This window comes from Rattus norvegicus, chromosome 6 (assembly GCF_021556685.1).
Source record: "Rattus norvegicus strain SHRSP/BbbUtx chromosome 6, alternate assembly SHRSP_T2T, whole genome shotgun sequence".
NCBI classification, from domain to species: domain Eukaryota; kingdom Metazoa; phylum Chordata; class Mammalia; order Rodentia; family Muridae; genus Rattus; species Rattus norvegicus.
Window position 1 is genome coordinate 42,325,289 of NC_141539.1, and position 19,559 is coordinate 42,344,847.

Genomic DNA, 19,559 nt, shown 5'->3' on the forward strand with positions numbered 1-19,559 from the left:
CTCTAGCAGCAGTTCACTGCTGTGCTTATAAAGTAATGGAGCCAGCCTGCCATGGTTTGTGTCTTGAAGGAGGTTTCTGGGAACTGTTGCTGACTGAAGCATTAGATCACTTTAGGAGAGGAGGCACCTACTGCATGCTTACATTAGTTGTAGTCATTAAAACTGCTAGCTGGCTTTATTATATATTGTTTAAAACACTTCTCTTTTTTTTTATTATAGTTCCAAAAGACCCGAAGCCCCAGTGGAGACGAGTGGCATGGAGTTACGACTGCACACTGCTGGCCTATGCTGAGAGCACAGGGACTGTAAGGGTGTTTGATCTCATGGGCAGCGAGCTCTTTGTCATTGCCCCGGTATGTGTGGACTTTGAATAATCAATCTCAGTCTCTCTCTCTCTCTCTCTCTCTCTCTCTCTCTCTCTCTCTCTCCTATATATAATGTTGCAATGAATGAGTGTGAAGAGGTGAAATACAAGTATAAATGAGAATAATAAACTATGTTCTTAAATATTTGGCATCTAGTTAGGTAATTGTAGTTATATAGTATTTATTTATTTATTTATTTATTTATTTATTTATTTATTTATTTTTTGGTTCTTTTTTCGGAGCTGGGGACCGAACCCAGGACCTTGTGCTTCCTAGGCAAGCGCTCTACCACTGAGCTAAATCCCCAACCCCGTATTTATTTATTTTTATATTTGAAGTACACTCAGTAAGTGTAATCCATTTTATGACAAGAAATGAATAAAAATGATTAAACTTTTAAGATCAAGGGGTGTCTGGAATAAAAGTGTTTATTGAGTCATGATAAAGACTAGCCAGAAAAATAAAGGATCAGGACCTGGCAAAATTTCTCCTGTGTTTAGGAGCAAGGCTAGGTACCAGTTAGAAACTGTCTCCTGGACTTAGAGTGAAGAGCCCTTATAGACTAAGGAGAAGGCTGGCACGGCTCACAGTGGCTCTACATTGCTGTAGAACAGCTGGGTGGGAGTGCGAAGCGGGGAAGCTTAGGAGGTGAGGACCATCTGTTAGGAGAGGCAGTCAATTGCTTATAGATTGGCCGGCTGAACAGTCAAGCAGCGTGACATGTGGGCCTGCGGTTGGTCCTGATGGGGTTTAAGTCATGGTTTTAGTATGGACTGTGTGTTGGTTCCATGCTTTGCCTTCTACTGCTTTTTCTCCATCTTCTGACCCCCATAATTACATTTAGGATTTACCAGTTTTTCTTTAATCATAGGATGGATTGTTGACAGGTTATAGTGAGAGAAGAAATCAGTGGGCCATTGCAACAGAAACTACTTACAAGAAACTGGACTTTTACCTTAAAAAGGACAGAAACTAAAAGGGAGAGGAGAGGAAAGCTAATGGGACCAATCTAAGACGTGAATGTTGAAAATCAATGATACGGAAAATGATTTTCCTAAGAAATAGCAAGTGGAAACATTGGAAAGAATGCCTCATATTGTAGGAGCTCCACAAAACCAAGCTAAGGTTCAAATCACCATTTAACAGGCCAGCGCTGTTCAGTGGGACGATAATGAGAGTTTATCTTTGTGGTTAAGTATACTTTTACATTTTCAAGTAGTTTTAGTGAGGAGCAGGTGAAATTTATGGGTGATGTATTTTATTTAATTTAGTATACCCACCACATGATCATTTAAGCATGTAATTATTAAATGTTGTGAGATGTTTTGCAGTTTTGCCTTGGTACTAATTGTGAAATTTGGCATGCGTTTTGATATTTTCATCTTTGTAGACTCTCTTAGGTTGGATTAGGCCTTTATTGAATATTTATTGAATAGTTCCAGATTATGAAGATATATTTAGAATATTGGAGAGAAGCCTGTTTTCTCTCTGTGTTTCTCAATTTCTGTGCCCCTGTAAATTAATTTGACAAGAGATGGGTTAATATAATAAAAGGCAGACAATGATAATTGATAGTAATATCTTTGCATTCATGGAGCTTAATTGAAAAGTGAAGACCCAAGGAAGCAATCTGAGTCAGGAGCTTGTGCACTGTTTTAGCTGAGGCTTATGTAGGAGACGTGACCGCACAGGGAAATGGAGTGGGCTGCGTGGTGTGCACTGTGGGAAAGTGACGTCGGAACATATAAAGCCTGACTGATTTCAGAGGCTCACAGACTGACTTGGGTGTGCCTCTCTCTCCTCTGCCTGCTGCAGAGGGACACTATCATTGAAAGACATTTGTGCCTCATTTTTAAGTAAGTAAGGAGAGACTAGAGAACCTTGCCTGTCTGCTGATTCTCATTTGTCTTTAGCCTAAAATGTTCTTGATTCTGGTCGTATTCTTGGTGAACTACTGTCAGTTTTCCTCCAAAGGTGCTTAGACTTTCAGATCTCCACCTACATGGTCATATGTGCAGTTGCTTGATGGGAAGAAAGGCTGACATTGTGTGCTGTACTTTTCCCTTCAGGTCGTTGAGTAGGCACAGGGAAAGTACCTGATATCTTTTTAGCATAGGCTGTTGCAGAGGAGGTTAATATTTGAAAGCATTGTTTTTGAAAGAGCAGTATGGTGCCATTTCTTGTTTTTCACTTTTCCTCTTTATTTACAGAGAAATTGAATAGAAAAGTGCTTATCTAGCTGAGCGGTTAGGAGCCTGGCCTAAACTTGGTGTCAGAGCTGGTATCTGGGATATTGTCCAATTAAGCATGTGCTAAATTATCTGCTACCTCTGTAGTGACTTAATTTTCTCCTGTTTCAGGCGTCTGTCTTTGCTGGGGACTTAAGCTACGCCATTGCTGGGTTGGTATTTTTAGAATACAAAGCAAGTGCACAGTGGTCTGCAGAGCTCTTGGTCATCAATTACCGAGGAGAACTTAGAAGTTACCTTGTCAGGTAAAAATGCATTGGAAAGCATCTTGATGTAATGTTTATTTTTCTGATTTAGTGTCAGATACTGATTTTTTATCAATTTATAAGTAATTGCAAATACATTAGGCATGTTGAAAGACATCAAAACATCAAATCCCTGAGAGTATATATCACTGAGTTCATTATTTGATCATAGCTTTTTTTCTGAGATGAAATCTGCATATAGTGGGATTCTCAGGTCTTAGTTTTAGCTCCCCATTAGTTTGATAGGTGCTGTGGTTTGTACCATTCAGATCTCTGTGAAGAAACTGAACATTACCATTATGCTAGAGAGCTCCCTCCTCCCTATCTGCTCCATATCTACCTCATAACAACTACCATTTTCGTTATTTTTGGTGTTTTTTTTTTTTTTTGGAGCTGAGGACTGAACCCAGGGCCTTGCGCTTGCTAGGCAAGTGCTCTACTACTGAGCTAAATCCCCAACCCCAAAAAGGGCATCAGATCCCATTACAGATGGTTGTGAGCCACCGTGTCGTTGCTGGGAACTGAACTCAGGACCTCTGGAAGAGCAGTCAGTGCTCTTAACCGCTGAGCCATCTCTCCAGCCCTTACCATTTTCAAAAGTTTTGATTTTTAATCATAAATTAGCTTTTCCCATTGAAATAGTTCACATCAATGGAATCGTGATATAGTCTTTTGCCAAGTGAATCTCATTGATTTAGCATATTTTGAAATTTATCAGTTTTTGGCATATCATTACTTTATTCCATTTTACCAATGATTCATCTTTCATAAATTGTATAAAATGTATTTACATATCGATACATAGATAGATAATGGTTTGTTTGTTCATTTGTTTATAGATAGACTTGTATGCAAACTGGATCATTTGTGACATTGGATCACAGCACAGATTGTACTGTGGCCATTCTGGCATTAGTCTTTATGGTTAAATATTCTTATTCCTCCTGGGTCATTACCTTCCTTTGGAATTGTTGGGCCATAGGATGGTGTAGTTTATTTTTATATGAAACTACAGACTCTTAAACAATATGATTATATCAGTCATAGCCATACTGTATGCACCTGTTTTTTTAAAATGTCCTCAAGAGTGTTTAATGTTGTCTGTCTTTAAAGTGTAGCTGCTACAGCATCTGCTGGTGTCCATGTGGTTTAATGGTACTTCGTTCTGTTGTGCTTTGTATAACTTAGTGTTGGGACAAATCAGAGCTACCAAGAGAGTCACAGTTTCAGCTTTGCTGATCATTATCCGCATGGAGTAAATACCGCTATTTACCACCCTGGTCATAGGTAAGCAGTCATTGTTTTCCTATGTATTTGACTATTGGGTGCATATAGGAATCTTGCCTTCATCATTCTGTCCTCCTGTGTAAAATTATGTCTAATATTCGTAATCCACACGCTGATCCTTCTGCCTCTGGTCTGGCTTGGAAAACTTCTTTGAAGGAGACAAGACACTGGAAATTTCTTTGGGAAATTTGTCGTGTTCTATCAGACTTTTGGACCTTTCTCTTATTTGTAGATGGTACCTGTCTCAGTGTTACTGGGAGGGCTGAAGGACTGTGCGTGCAGTGCCTTTCAAGGAAAAGGCCTCAGTAGACATCACCTTTCCCCTTCAGAGTCAGGCTGATTGCTTGTTATTTATGCAGCTCCTCTCAATACCTTCTCTCTGTTCTTCAGATCTTCTCTGCTATTTGCATGTATTTTGTAAGTTTTCTAAGTTACCTGTCTAGTTCTTTACGTGGAAGGAGTGTCAGGTTTTGAGTCAGATGCGTGTAACGTGAGTTCTGAACTTTTAGTTTGGTGTATGTCTACTGGTGACTCTTACACTCTGTGCCGTTGTTCTTCAGTCTCTAAGAATGTGCACAAGTTTTGTATGCCATTCATGTACAAGTCTATAGCTCTTTGCTTAGAATTTGAAGAAATTTATATATGGTAAAAGACCTTGCATACATATAGTCATGGACATACAGACACAGAGACAAATGTGGAGACACAGATACACACTGCCACACACAGACACACACAGATACTCACATTACAGACACAGATATACACACAGATACACACATGAACACACACAGGCACACATACAGAGGGACACACACATGAATACACATGGACACACATACACACACATACACACACACATACACACACACACACACACACACACACACACACACACAGAGAAAACTCTGCCTTTCACCATGACTCTAGTTCCCTTTCCTCCTTTACAGTGTGATCACTTCTTCGTATTCAGCTCTACTATTTTGTTTCACATGAATGGAATCACACAGAAGGTTTAAATCTTGCCTTTTGATTTACACTGCTCTTCTAGTTCGTTTATTTCTTAACTACTAGTAGGATATTTCATTTTATCAATAGTGTGCAGCACAATCTCCTAGAAATGAAAGTTGGATTTTTTCAGGGTGTTTTAAAAGTTGTGAAAATCATATTGTGCTACTAATCATCATGCGTTCCTCTGGCACAAATGTTCATAAGTATCTGTAGGATGCAGAACCAGGACCTGACTGAGTGAATTGTTAGGAACATACATCTCCAAGTTTATCAGATAAAGCCAAACATTTTTCATGGTAGTGGTATCAGTTTACCATCAACATGTGACCTTTTCTATTCGTCTACAGTTTTTGGTTGTTGCTATGCTTTCTTCCCTTTTATTCAAAATACAATTTTTTTCATACTATATGTTGTGATACCAGCTCCCTCCTTTCTGTTTCTCTCAGTTTCTCCCCATTTCCCCTTCCATGAGCATTCCCTCTCTTTGTGTTTCTTCCTTAGAAAACTAACAGACATCTAAATAATGATGATGATGATGATGATGGTGATGATGATGATGATGATAAAACAACAGCAAACAAATTGGAATCTGACAAAACAAGAAAGCAAGAAAAAGAGCCCCCCAAAAAAAAACCCGCAGAAGAAACATATAGATGCACACACACACACACACACACACACACACACACACACACACACATTTATGCACACAGGAATCCCATAAACATCCAAAACTAGAAGTTATAATATATACCTAAAGGCTCTATAAGGTTAAAAAATAATTCCCTGACAACATTCTGATACTAAGAACCTCTAAAGTTGTCATTGAACTTGCTTTGTGTGACCATCTGCTTTCATGGGACCTACCCTTAAGAATGGCTTACTTTCATAGCAAGACTCCTTTGGAGAAAATTATTTTTCCATTTGCAAGTGGTTATCAATTGAAGATTGTGTCTGGATTGGGAATGTGGGCATGTGTCCTCTTCTCCTTTCAGCTCTAGGACTCCATCTGGTGTAGACCTATGTAGGCCCTGTGCATGCTGCCTCAGTCTCTGTGAGTCTCTCCATTCATTGATTATGTCAATTTGGAGGGCCTTGTTTCCTTGGTGTCCTCCATCCCCTCTGACTCTAACACTTTTGCCTCCTCTTCCAAAGGCTTCCTCAAATGGAGGAATTTGATGAAAGAATCACATTTAGGGCTAACTGTTCAAGGTCTCTTCCTGTCTCTGCATTTGTTTGGCTGTGGCCCTCTGTATCTGTTCCCATCTGCAGCAGGAGGAACAGTTCTCTGATGGTGTCTGAGCAAGGCACTGGTCACAGGATATCGTTAGGAGTCACTGTGTTGCTATGTTCTCTCAGTAGTACAGTAGTATTGCATCCCCCCTAGCTCCCTGGGCTGTCTAGTCTCAGGTTCTTGGTCACTTGGGCTGTGTTGGAGATGGATAAACCTTAAGTTCAATCCCATGTTGGTCGGCTTCTCTCACAGGAGTGTGCCACTATCATACAAGTGTATTGTGCAGGTAGGTCATATTGGCAGAGCGAAGGATTTGTAGGTGATGTTTGCCTTTCTCATTTGTTAGTGTGCACAATACAATCCTCCAGTACCAAAAACCGTACTCCAAAGAGAGAAGTGCTCTAGGTGGGCAGTAGCTCCATGATCAGTGAATTGTGTAGGCGTTGTCTTCAGCAATAGAGCCTTACAGTCAGTGTGTGGAGAGCTGCAAAATAGCCTTGGGAATTGGTACTCCTGGTGGTGGGATTAGTATCAGATTGAATGTCTATTGTGAAAGAATATCTCAGGGATGGAACAGGTGCAGCTCAGGGGTACATGTATGTGGTCTTCAGTTCCTCCTTATACATTGCAAAAACTTAATAATGAAAAAGCAAAAATCTTATTGTAGTTCTAATTTGTATTTCTTTGGCTACTAATGATGTTGGACAGCTCTTTGTATGTTAACTGGCTGCTCCTGTTTACTCACTATGGAATGCTTATCATAGGGTTTTTTATTAGGTATTTTGGTCCTCACATTTAGTATAACCTGTATAATCTGCATGTTCATTCTGTATGAATGAGATTCATGGTGAATACTTCTCAAGATGCCACTTGTCTTTACAGTTTTTATTTCTTTTACCTTTTATATTTGTGAATGATGTTTGAATATAATTTCTAGTCCTGAAATAATACCGTGCTCCAGATTCTTGTTTTCTACATGCATACATTGTTTTTAAGATTGAAGTAAAATGCTTACATTGTTATTTTTTTTTTGTTTCAAATTTTACATGTTATATATTGACTCCTCTTTGTGGACAGTGGTATTTATTTTTCTCACCCACTTGCTAGGTTTGTGCAATGCTTTGCTTTTGTCCTTTACTGCTCATACCATAGTTTTACGGGTGAGTACTCCTGTTATACACCTGTTAGTGCAGGTGCAGCTAGAATGCTCTCAGCATTTCATTAGTACATTTCCATTCTTATTAAGTCCGTGAGCATTGGTATCTCCTGTCTGCAGCTCTGCTAGACCAAGTAGAACTTACTGTAGAGCGGTCTACAGGCAACAAATAATGGCATGATGTATGTGAGGAGTGATAAGGGCTAGTGAAAAAGTGATCAGAAGTGGAGAGTAAAGTGCAGATAACAGCTCGCAGTGGTTCTCAACCTGTGGGTCATCACCCTTTTGGGGGTCAAATGACCCTTTCACAGTAGTTTCATATCAGATACTCAGCATTTCAGATATCCTACATATCAGATATTTACATTATAAGTCATAACAATATCAAAATTATGGTTATGAAGTAGTAACAAACAATTTTATGGTTGGGTGTTACCACAACATGAGATACTTTATTAAAGGGTAACAGCATTAGGAAGCATTAGGAAGGTTGAGAATCACTGGTCTACTAGTCTAGCTGTTGAGATGACTGGGCAGGCAAAGCTGCTTGTCATGAAACTTGATGACTTGAGTTAAGGAGATTAAGGGACTGAAAAGGAGAAAAACAGCTTCTACAAATTGTCCTCCACATCACACACACACACACACACACACACACACACACACACACACATTTAAAATATCATGTAGGTTAAAGACAGGCAAGAAGGTGAGGATGGTTGTTTTTTGTTAGGGTTCCTGCAGACAGAATAGCTAGCTGTTCAGTTGGAAATGTCCTTGTGTTGTCTAGGAATAGCAGGGAGGGAGGCTGCTTTGGAAGGAGCCAGTCGACAAGTATATTAGTTATCTTAGGTCAAAAGGAGAATGCTGAGTGTTGAATCACATAGAGCTTTGTAGGCAATACATGTGACACGTGTTCCTTTAAAACCTACTCTCTGGCTAGTTAAAGATTTCTGTTAATTACCAGCCTAGGAATGCCAGTACATGCCTGTAATCCCAGCCTGCGAGAATCTAAGCATCCCACGGCATGTTTCATAGCGGGAATGGTCTATTTAATGAGTGGTAGAAAGGTGTACTCTTAACTAAAGGAGGCGCTCCCGTTGCTTCTGCAGTCATGGAACTCGATAGCGTCGGCTTGGAGATGGCTGACACTTACGTTTCTTGTTGAGCGTTGCTGTCATGCAGGGGTGGATGCAAATGTCCCACTGGGAAGGAGAAAACATTTGCTTTGCAGTTTATATTTTCACTGGGTGGTCTTTTTTTTAAATGAAAGAAGATAAAATATTTATCACTTTTCTGTTTCTCTAGAATATAAGCATGTGATATTCTTCTCATTCATTCACTATCTACAAGGATGTTATAAGTACACAATAAATCAGCCATAGTAGAGTTTGGATAAATTGATAATACACAAACTCATGGTTTTTATGCAATGCATTGTGTTGTCTTGTGCTGCAAGCCTTGTTCAAGAAGAGAAATTGAGAATTGTGTAACATGAAACAGAAATTGATTGGGCAGCTTGGGATTCGGCTCTGTGCACATGCTTGGTTATTTCCCCTCCGGATCTGTCAGCCCCAGACGTGCACTTTACCCTCCTTAAACTCTCAAACTATGCCCTGCCCCCTGCTTCCTCTAGTAGTCTGCCACCATTGTCTTCCTTTTCTTTTCTTTGATCTGCTGGCTTTATTTTTGTTTGTACTGTGGTCCTGGCTGAGCCCCTTACCTCTACTGCATTCTCAGAGGAAAAATTACTGAATTTAAAATTGTTTTTAAAGATATATTTATTTTATGTATATGAATATTTTGTATGAATGTATGTGTGTGTACCATGTGTGTGCTCAGTGTCCCCAGAGGTCAGAAGAGAGTGGAACTTGAGTTACACATGGTTGTGAGCCACTCTATGGATGCTGGGTTTTGAACCCAGGTACTCTGCATGAGCAGCAAGTGCTTTAAACCAGTGCACATTTCTCCAGCTTTGACACTGCACATTTATTACATGGTGGGTGGAATGCTTGCCAGAGGAGATCTGGAGTGCTCCCTGAACATCAGGAGTGTATAGTCAATCTTGGTGGTCATATGCTCACAAATAATGTTGTTTAATATGACTTAATACAAGATGTGTATACATTTTAAATGACACTACTTTTAACAGTGCATAGTATTTTTAGTCTTTGTTCTTAATTCAATTGTAAATATTTATAAGCAAAATTTATTCTGCTTTGAATTTCCATCAGGTCTTTGATAATTACACAATTACCGTTTAGTATTAGCCACTTTAGATTATTTCTCAACAATTTTGAAAGGCAGAGAAAATACCTCCTCTTTTGGCAGGGGAGGAAGTGTCCTTTTGAAAAGATACTCATGCTTACAATTCTTGGTGACACTGGCCAACAGTTTCAGTACAACTTTGTGATCTCATTAAATAGGTAACATGATGCAGCTGCTATTAAGTGTGATTTGCTACCTATTACTCTTCAAGATCTATTATGTCATGGTATATGTCACACTTCAAAGTAGCTGTTTTTGTTAGTCTGTTTGTTCTTGCTATCAGGAGATATTAGAGGCTTGGTTTTATTTTTTTTCTCCCTTTTTTGTTAAGACAAGTTTATTCTGACTTATAGTTCTGAAGTTCTCAGTTCTGTGGCATTATCTGGAGGGTAGCCTTCATGCTGGCAGAGAATCCTGTGGCTTTTCAGATAATCACATGGAAAGAGAGGGGGTGATGGAGGGAGAGAGCAAGGGGGAAGAGAGGTCCCAGCCCCCATCTAGTCTCTCCACCACTGAGTTTAATCATGGGGGTTCCTCCTATTTGTTTTCCCTAGTACTTATAAAGGCTTCCATCTCTTAGCGCTGCAGTTGGGTTAATTTTGTATACTCTTAGTACTTTACAATGGGGATCAAACTTCAACACATGGAGCCAGAGCCTTGAGGTTACATGCAAACCACACCCAAGCCATAGCACTATTGTATAAATAATTGAATAAATGAGAAAGAACAAGAGGCCCTCTCTAGCCTTCATTTGGACAATTTAACACTCGTGGTTCATACAGTCAGTGGGAATAATTCAAGTCATAACTGCGCAGAGGGAGATTTCAAGTATTTGGAGGATTGAAAGAAACTGTTCTGGAAGAGAACTTTCTCTTAAGCCAAACTTGCGACATTTACAGAGAATGATAGCTGGGCCATCAGGTTGCCTCTCAGTGAGTGGTTGGCAGCTGCGGTGAACTGTGTTGCTGAGGATGGTTAGGTCGAGACTATCTTCCACACACACGAAGTGGGGCCATAGCTGTCCTGGGAGGCTCTGGAGATGGAAGAGGACACAGTCTCTAGGGAATTGGGACTACTTTGAAGTAACGGAACGCTGAGGAGCTGCTGTCTGAATGCTGATTGGGTCATTCCAGGTGGGTTATTACTTCCAACCCTCTTTGTTTTGTAAACTGGAAGGGATTTCATACCACTAGATGGCAGATTCTCCCAACAACTACTTTATTTAAGACACTTAATGAACCATTTTAGTTCTTGAAATGCATTTTCAGTGTGACTCAGTTTCATCAGCATTACATAAGGTAAGTGCTGAGGGCCTTGTACTGCCTGTCTGTCCTTTCCTCAGGCAGGCAGCGGTGACTGCCTCACTTGCTTTATTCCTGCTCGAGTTAACGCAGCAGGCTGCTCTTATTTTCTGGCACCCATGTTCCTGCTTTGCCTTTTACAGTGCCAGTGTTCCAGCTGGAACAGTTTTCATCTGCCATTGGCTAAACTCATTTTTCAGGTAGGAGAGCTGAAGCTTAGAGGTTAAGCCAAGGACAAAGACTGTTCTCTTTGTGCAGCTACAGTTCCTTACGTACTCCCTACATAGGTGTTTCTTGAGGGAAACTCTCTGGGTCAGGGCTGTAAAGAATCAAAGATGAAGCATTCAGCCCGCCAAGTGCTGGAGTCATGACTCGATTTCAACAGTTGCACGTCACAGTGACTTGTGCTAAGTGCTAAGGACCGAGCGTGATTAAGTATTTGTGACGGTAACAGCCACCTGCACTTCCTCTCCTGCTTCTTGCTTGCTCTTTAGAGGCTGCAGGTACTCACTGCATTTCTTACGGTTGCTACAGCGGTGACAGCCTCAGCTGTGCTCTTGTGCAGCATGCTCCCTTGGTTTGCGTGTCTGGGAGCCTTTCAGAGGCTGCTTCCTTGGGAAGCCCTTGCTGAGGTCTTCCTCCATGCATTTCATGTCCCTGTGATGCCTGCTGTTTTGTACCAAGCTCTAAGGTTGCTGCAGTAGTCAGTGGTTCCTGGTGGTTCCTAATAATATCATCTACAGTGGATTGGTCCACGCTCATTTCTATGTAGGAGTATGCATCAAAACTGTGGACATAGGCAATGTACAGACAGGAATGGGAGCCTGCCAAGTAGGCCATGCACATTATATTCATTAACTATAAAGTGGGAGAGTTCAGGTACTCATCAGTGTCAAGAGAGTTAGAAATGGCTTTGTCTGATAGTCCTTCAATTGCTTACTGAATACTTTGTGTGCACTATTCATGAGAAAGACACGTCTACAGAGCACACACTTTTCTGCAAAGGTGTTTCAGCTTTATGCACCAACTCCCCAGACCATGATAGTTCCTGCTAATTCCCACAGAAGTTCACAGTGAGCATTATTAAGATGGAATGTCTTTTCTCCCTTTTGGTTTTGTAAAGGAAACCGCATGGCCTTGCCATGTCTGGAGATCACTGTTTCGTAGCATCCTTCACTACGATGAAGTGATGTCTTCCTTTCATCTTTCTGCTTCCTTTGATGATCTCTGAGCCCTGGGGAGAGGGAGTGTGATACAGATGTCCGCTTAAGACCGGACACTCTAGAGTCTCTTATGTTCTGTACTTTGACCAGTTGTGATTCTGTGTCTTTTTTTTTTTTTTTTTATTAACTTGAGTATTTCTTATATACATTTCGAGTGTTATTCCCTTTCCCAGTTTCCGGGCAAACATCCCCCTCCCCCCTCCCCTTCCTTATGGGTGTTCCCCTCCCAACCCTCCCCCCATTGCCGCCCTCCCCCCATAGTCTAGTTCACTGGGGGTTCAGTCTTAGCAGGACCCAGGGCTTCCCCTTCCACTGGTGCTCTTACTAGGATATTCATTGCTACCTATGAGGTCAGAGTCCAGGGTCAGTCCATGTATAGTCTTTAGGTAGTGGCTTAGTCCCTGGAAGCTCTGGTTGCTTGACATTGTTGTACTTTTGGGGTCTCGAGCCCCTTCAAGCTCTTCCAGTTCTTTCTCTGATTCCTTCAACGGGGGTCCTATTCTCAGTTCAGTGGTTTGCTGCTGGCATTCGCATCTGTATTTGCTGTATTCTGGCTGTGTCTCTCAGGAGCGATCTACATCCGGCTCCTGTCGGTCTGCACTTCTTTGCTTCATCCATCTTGTCTAATTGGGTGGCTGTATATGTATGGGCCACATGTGGGGCAGGCTCTGAATGGGTGTTCCTTCAGTCTCTGTTTTAATCTTTGCCTCTCCCTTCCCTGCCAAGGGTATTCTTTTTCCTCATTTAAAGAAGGAGTAAAGCATTCACATTTTGATCATCCGTCTTGAGTTTCGTTTGTTCTAGGGATCTAGGGTAATTCAAGCATTTGGGCTAATAGCCACTTATCAATGAGTGCATACCATGTATGTCTTTCTGTGATTGGGTTACCTCACTCAGGATGATATTTTCCAGTTCCAACCATTTGCCTACGAATTTCATAAAGTCGTTGTTTTTGATAGCTGAGTAATATTCCATTGTGTAGATGTACCACATTTTCTGTATCCATTCCTCTGTTGAAGGGCATCTGGGTTCTTTCCAGCTTCTGGCTATTATAAATAAGGCTGCGATGAACATAGTGGAGCACGTGTCTCTTTTATATGTTGAGGCATCTTTTGGGTATATGCCCAAGAGAGGTATAGCTGGATCCTCAGGCAGTTCAATGTCCAATTTTCTGAGGAACCTCCAGACTGATTTCCAGAATGGTTTTACCAGTCTGCAATCCCACCAACAATGGAGGAGTGTTCCTCTTTCTCCACATCCTCGCCAGCATCTGCTGTCACCTGAGTTTTTGATCTTAGCCAATCGCACTGGTGTGAGGTGAAATCTCAGGGTTGTTTTGATTTGCATTTCCCTTATGACTAAAGATGTTGAACATTTCTTTAGGTGTTTCTCAGCCATTCGGCATTCCTCAGCTGTGAATTCTTTGTTTAGCTCTGAACCCCATTTTTTAATAGGGTTATTTGTTTCCCTGCGGTCTAACTTCTTGAGTTCTTTGTATATTTTGGATATAAGGCCTCTATCTGTTGTAGGATTGGTAAAGATCTTTTCCCAATCTGTTGGTTGCCGTTTTGTCCTAACCACAGTGTCCTTTGCCTTACAGAAGCTTTGCAGTTTTATGAGATCCCATTTGTCGATTCTTGATCTTAGGGCATAAGCCATTGGTGTTTTGTTCAGGAAATTTTTTCCAGTGCCCATGTGTTCCAGATGTTTCCCTAGTTTTTCTTCTATTAGTTTGAGTGTGTCTGGTTTGATGTGGAGGTCCTTGATCCACTTGGACTTAAGCTTTGTACAGGGTGATAAGCATGGATCGATCTGCATTCTTCTACATGTTGCCCTCCAGTTGAACCAGCACCATTTGCTGAAAATGCTATCTTTTTTCCATTGGATGGTTTTGGCTCCTTTGTCAAAAATCAAGTGACCATAGGTGTGTGGGTTCATTTCTGGGTCTTCAATTCTATTCCATTGGTCTATCTGTCTGTCCCTGTACCAATACCATGCAGTTTTTATCTCTATTGCTCTGTAATACTGCTTGAGTTCAGGGATAGTGATTCCCCCTGAAGTCCTTTTATTGTTGAGGATAGCTTTAGCTATCCTGGGTTTTTTGTTATTCCAGATGAATTTGCAAATTGTTCTGTCTAACTCTTTGAAGAATTGGATTGGTATTTTGATGGGGATTGCATTGAATCTGTAGATTGCTTTTGGTAAAATGGCCATTTTTACTATATTAATCCTGCCAATCCATGAGCATGGGAGATCTTTCCATCTTCTGAGGTCTTCTTCAATTTCTTTCCTCAGTGTCTTGAAGTTCTTATTGTACAGATCTTTTACTTGCTTGGTTAAAGTCACACCGAGGTACTTTATATTATTTGGGTCTATTATGAAGGGTGTCGTTTCCCTAATTTCTTTCTCGGCTTGTTTCTCTTTTGTATAGAGGAAGGCAACTGATTTATTTGAGTTAATTTTATACCCAGCCACTTTGCTGAAGTTGTTTATCAGCTTTAGTAGTTCTCTGGTGGAACTTTTGGGATCACTTAAATATACTATCATATCATCTGCAAATAGTGATATTTTGACTTCTTCTTTTCCGATCTGTATCCCCTTGACCTCCTTTTGTTGTCTGATTGCTCTGGCTAGAACTTCAAGAACTATATTGAATAAGTAGGGAGAGAGTGGGCAGCCTTGTCTAGTCCCTGATTTTAGTGGGATTGCTTCAAGTTTCTCTCCATTTAGTTTAATGTTAGCAACTGGTTTGCTGTATATGGCTTTTACTATGTTTAGGTATGGGCCTTGAATTCCTATTCTTTCCAGGACTTTTATCATGAAGGGGTGTTGAATTTTGTCAAATGCTTTCTCAGCGTCTAATGAAATGATCATGTGGTTCTGTTCTTTCAGTTTGTTTATATAATGGATCACGTTGATGGTTTTCCGTATATTAAACCATCCCTGCATGCCTGGGATGAAGCCTACTTGATCATGGTGGATGATTGTTTTGATGTGCTCTTGAATTCGGTTTGCCAGAATTTTATTGAGTATTTTTGCGTCGATATTCATAAGGGAAATTGGTCTGAAGTTCTCTTTCTTTGTTGTGTCTTTGTGTGGTTTAGGTATAAGAGTAATTGTGGCTTCGTAGAAGGAATTCGGTAGGGCTCCATCTGTTTCAATTTTGTGGAATAGTTTGGATAATATTGGTATGAGGTCTTCTATGAAGGTTTGATAGAATTCTGCACTAAACCCGTCTGGACCTGGGCTCTTTTTGGTTGGGAGACCTTTAATGACTGCTTCTATTTCCTTAGGAGTTATGGGGTTGTTTAACTGGTTTATCTGTTCCTGATTTAACTTCGATACCTGGTATCTGTCTAGGAAATTGTCCATTTCCTGAAGATTTTCAAATTTTGTTGAATATAGGTTTTTATAGTAAGATCTGATGATTTTTTGAATTTCCTCTGAATCTGTAGTTATGTCTCCCTTTTCATTTCTGATTTTGTTAATTTGGACGCACTCTCTGTGTCCTCTCGTTAGTCTGGCTAAGGGTTTATCTATCTTGTTGATTTTCTCAAAGAACCAACTTTTGGTTCTGTTGATTCTTTCTATGGTCCTTTTTGTTTCTACTTGGTTGATTTCAGCTCTGAGTTTGATTATTTCCTGCCTTCTACTCCTCCTGGGTGTATTTGCTTCTTTTTGTTCTAGAGCTTTTAGGTGTGCTGTCAAGCTGCTGACATATGCTCTTTCCTGTTTCTTTCTGCAGGCACTCAGCGCTATGAGTTTTCCTCTTAGCACAGCTTTCATTGTGTCCCATGAGTTTGGGTATGTTGTACCTTCATTTTCATTAAATTCTAAAAAGTTTTTAATTTCTTTCTTTATTTCTTCCTTGACCAGGTTATCATTGAGTAGAGCACTGTTCAATTTCCACGTATATGTGGGCATTCTTCCCTTATTGTTATTGAAGACCAGTTTTAGGCCGTGGTGGTCCGATAGCACGCATGGGATTATTTCTATCTTTCTGTACCTGTTGAGGCCCGTTTTTTGACCAATTATATGGTCAATTTTGGAGAAAGTACCATGAGGAGCTGAGAAGAAGGTATATCCTTTTGCTTTAGGATAGAATGTTCTATAAATATCCGTTAAGTCCATTTGGCTCACGACTTCTCTTAGTCTGTCGACATCACTGTTTAATTTCTGTTTCCATGATCTGTCCATTGATGAGAGTGGGGTGTTGAAATCTCCCACTATTATTGTGTGAGGTGCAATGTGTGTTTTGAGCTTTAGTAAGGTTTCTTTTACGTATGTAGGTGCCCTTGTATTTGGGGCATAGATATTTAGGATTGAGAGTTCATCTTGGTTGATTTTTCCTTTGATGAATATGAAGTGTCCTTCCTTATCTTTTTTGATGACTTTTAGTTGGAAATTGATTTTATTTGATATTAGAATGGCTACTCCAGCTTGCTTCTTCTGACCATTTGCTTGGAAAGTTGTTTTCCAGCCTTTCACTCTGAGGTAGTGTCTGTCTTTGTCTCTGAGGTGTGTTTCCTGTAGGCAGCAGAATGCAGGGTCCTCGTTGCGTATCCAGTTTGTTAATCTCTTTGTTTTGTTGCCAAGACGATTAGTTTCTTGCTTCTTCTAGGGTATAGCTTGCCTCCTTATGTTGGGCTTTACCATTTATTATCCTTTGTAGTGCTGGATTTGTAGAAAGATATTGTGTAAATTTGGTTTTGTCATGGAATATCTTGGTTTCTCCATCAATGTTAATTGAGAGTTTTGCTGGATACAGTAACCTGGGCTGGCATTTGTGTTCTCTTAGGGTCTGTATAACATCAGTCCAGGATCTTCTGGCCTTCATAGTTTCTGGCGAGAAGTCTGGTGTGATTCTGATAGGTCTGCCTTTATATGTTACTTGACCTTTTTCCCTTACTGCTTTTAATATTCTTTCTTTATTTTGTGCGTTTGGTGTTTTGACAATTATGTGACGGGAGGTGTTTCTTTTCTGGTCCAATCTATTTGGAGTTCTGTAGGCTTCTTGTATGTCTATGGGTATCTCTTTTTTTTAGGTTAGGGAAGTTTTCTTCTATGATTTTGTTGAAGATATTTACTGGTCCTTTGAGCTGGGAGTCTTCACTCTCCTCTATACCTATCATCCCTAGGTTTGATCTTCTCATTGAGTCCTGGATTTCCTGTATGTTTTGGACCAGTAGCCTCCTCCACTTTACATTATCTTTGACAGTTGAGTCAATGATTTCTATGGAATCTTCTGCTCCTGAGATTCTCTCTTCCATCTCTTGTATTCTGTTGGTGAAGTTTGTATCCACAGCTCCCCGTCTCCTCTCTTGGTTTTCTATATCCAGGGTTGTTTCCATGTGTTCTTTCTCGATTGCCTCTATTTCCATTTTTAATTCCTTCAACTGTTTGATTGTGTTTTCCTGGAATTCTTTCAGGGATTTTTGCGATTCCTCTCTGTAGGCTTTTACTTGTTTATTAATGTTTTCCTGTGCTTCCCTAAGTGTGTTCATGTCTTTCCTGAAGTCCTCCAGCATCATGATCAAATATGATTTTGAAACTAGATCTTGCTTTTCTGGTGTGCCTGGATATTCCATGTCTGTTTTGGTGGGAGAATTGGGCTCCGATGATGGCATGTAGTCTTGGTTTCTGTTGCTTGGGTTCCTGCGCCTGCCTCTCGCCATCAGACCATCTCCAGTGTTACTTTGTTCTGCTATTTCTGACAGTGGCTAGACTGTCCTACAAGCCTGTGTGTCAGGAGTGCTGCAGACCTGTTCTCCTCTCCCTCAGTCAGCTATGGGGACAGAGTGCTCTGCTTTCGGGCGTGCAGTCCCTCCTCTCCACAGGTCTTCAGCCGTTCCCGTGGGCTCGTGTCTTGAGCTCACCAGGCAGCCTTCCTGTGGTCCCGAGGCTCAGGTTCGCTCGTGGGGTGCTGCCCAGGGGCTCTCTGCAGCGGCAGCAACCAGGAAGACCTGTGCCGCCCCTTCCGGGAGCTTCAGTGCACCAGGGTTCCAGATGGTCTTTGGCTTTTTCCTCTGGCGTCCGAGATGTGTGTGCAGGGAGCAGTCTCTTCTGGTTTCCCAGGCTTGTCTGCCTCTCTGAAGGTTTAGCTCTCCCTCCCACGGGATTTGGGTGCAGAGAACTGTTTATCCGGTCTGTTTCCTTCAGGGTCCGGCGGTGTCTCTGGCAGGGGTCCTGCCGCTCCTGGGCCCTCCCCCACGGGAGCCCAGAGGCCTTATACAGTTTCCTCTTGGGCCAGGGATGTGGGCAGGGGTGAACAGTGTTGGTGGTCTCTTCCGCTCTGCAGCCTCAGGAGTGCCCACCTGACCAGGCGGTTGGGTCTCTCTCTCACCGGGTCTGGGAGCAGAGAGCTGCTGCAGGCCGGGATCCCGTGATTCTGTGTCTTAATTATTAACTTCACTAATGAAGATCGAGAGCTGTACTAATGTATGGGTGTAAAGATAAAGTTAGGATCCGTTTAATAACCTGTCCATTTAGCTGAATAATAGTAGATTTTTCCCCTAGCGCTTATGACCGCAGCATGTTTTCTTGACCCAGTGAACAGTGTTAGATGTGTTTCTCACAGCAGCCGTGACTGTATGTACAAGACTAAATCAGCTACAATTCCAGGACGGAGGAAGGAAGGGTTCATAGAGTCCTACCCATAGCTGAAGAGCTGTTGGCTATTGATGACTGCTGGGGGATGGAGAGTCAGATTAATTTGAAAGTGGGCCATGATAGGCTGTCCACTTTCTAGTGGGTGGCCTTAACCCAAGCTCACACAGTATTACACTTACTCAGTTGACTAAATAAAAAAGTACATGAATTTGGGAGGGAAAAGTGATGAGGTATGGGAGGAGTTGGAGAAGAGTGAGGATAGAATTGTTTAAAACATGTTGTAGTTGTGCATGAAATTCTCAAGCAGTGAAAATACCACCACCACCACCACCACCACCACCACCACCACCACCACCAACAACAACAACAACAACAAAAAAACCTAAAAATAAATCTACTTAAAACAAGGCAAAGGAAAAAAATCAGCATTGTGAATCATGTGATTTAGAGAGTTTTATTTATAATTAAAACTTTAACCATATATCTTTATATAATTAAAGGTTATATAAATATCTTTATATGATAATATAGTTGTTCTTTATTTGATAGTATTAAATGTGACTTTGAACTTAAACCCTTAGCCCAGTACCTTCTGCCCACGCCCTGCATCT

At 41.1% G+C, this 19,559-nt stretch overlaps 1 protein-coding gene across 16 annotated transcripts in view; it reads left to right on the top strand.

Moving 5' to 3' along the window:
• Nbas (NBAS subunit of NRZ tethering complex) overlaps nucleotides 1-19,559 on the top strand; it is a 341,775-nt gene that overhangs the window by 18,200 nt on the left and 304,016 nt on the right. For all 16 annotated transcript variants that reach the window (NM_001427446.1, XM_087554759.1, XM_087554760.1 and 13 more), the window contains exons 7-9: nucleotides 220-353; nucleotides 2,726-2,859; nucleotides 4,048-4,146. In NM_001427446.1, the coding sequence (NP_001414375.1) occupies nucleotides 220-353; nucleotides 2,726-2,859; nucleotides 4,048-4,146 (367 nt within the window). The remainder of the gene's footprint in view (nucleotides 1-219; nucleotides 354-2,725; nucleotides 2,860-4,047; nucleotides 4,147-19,559) is intronic.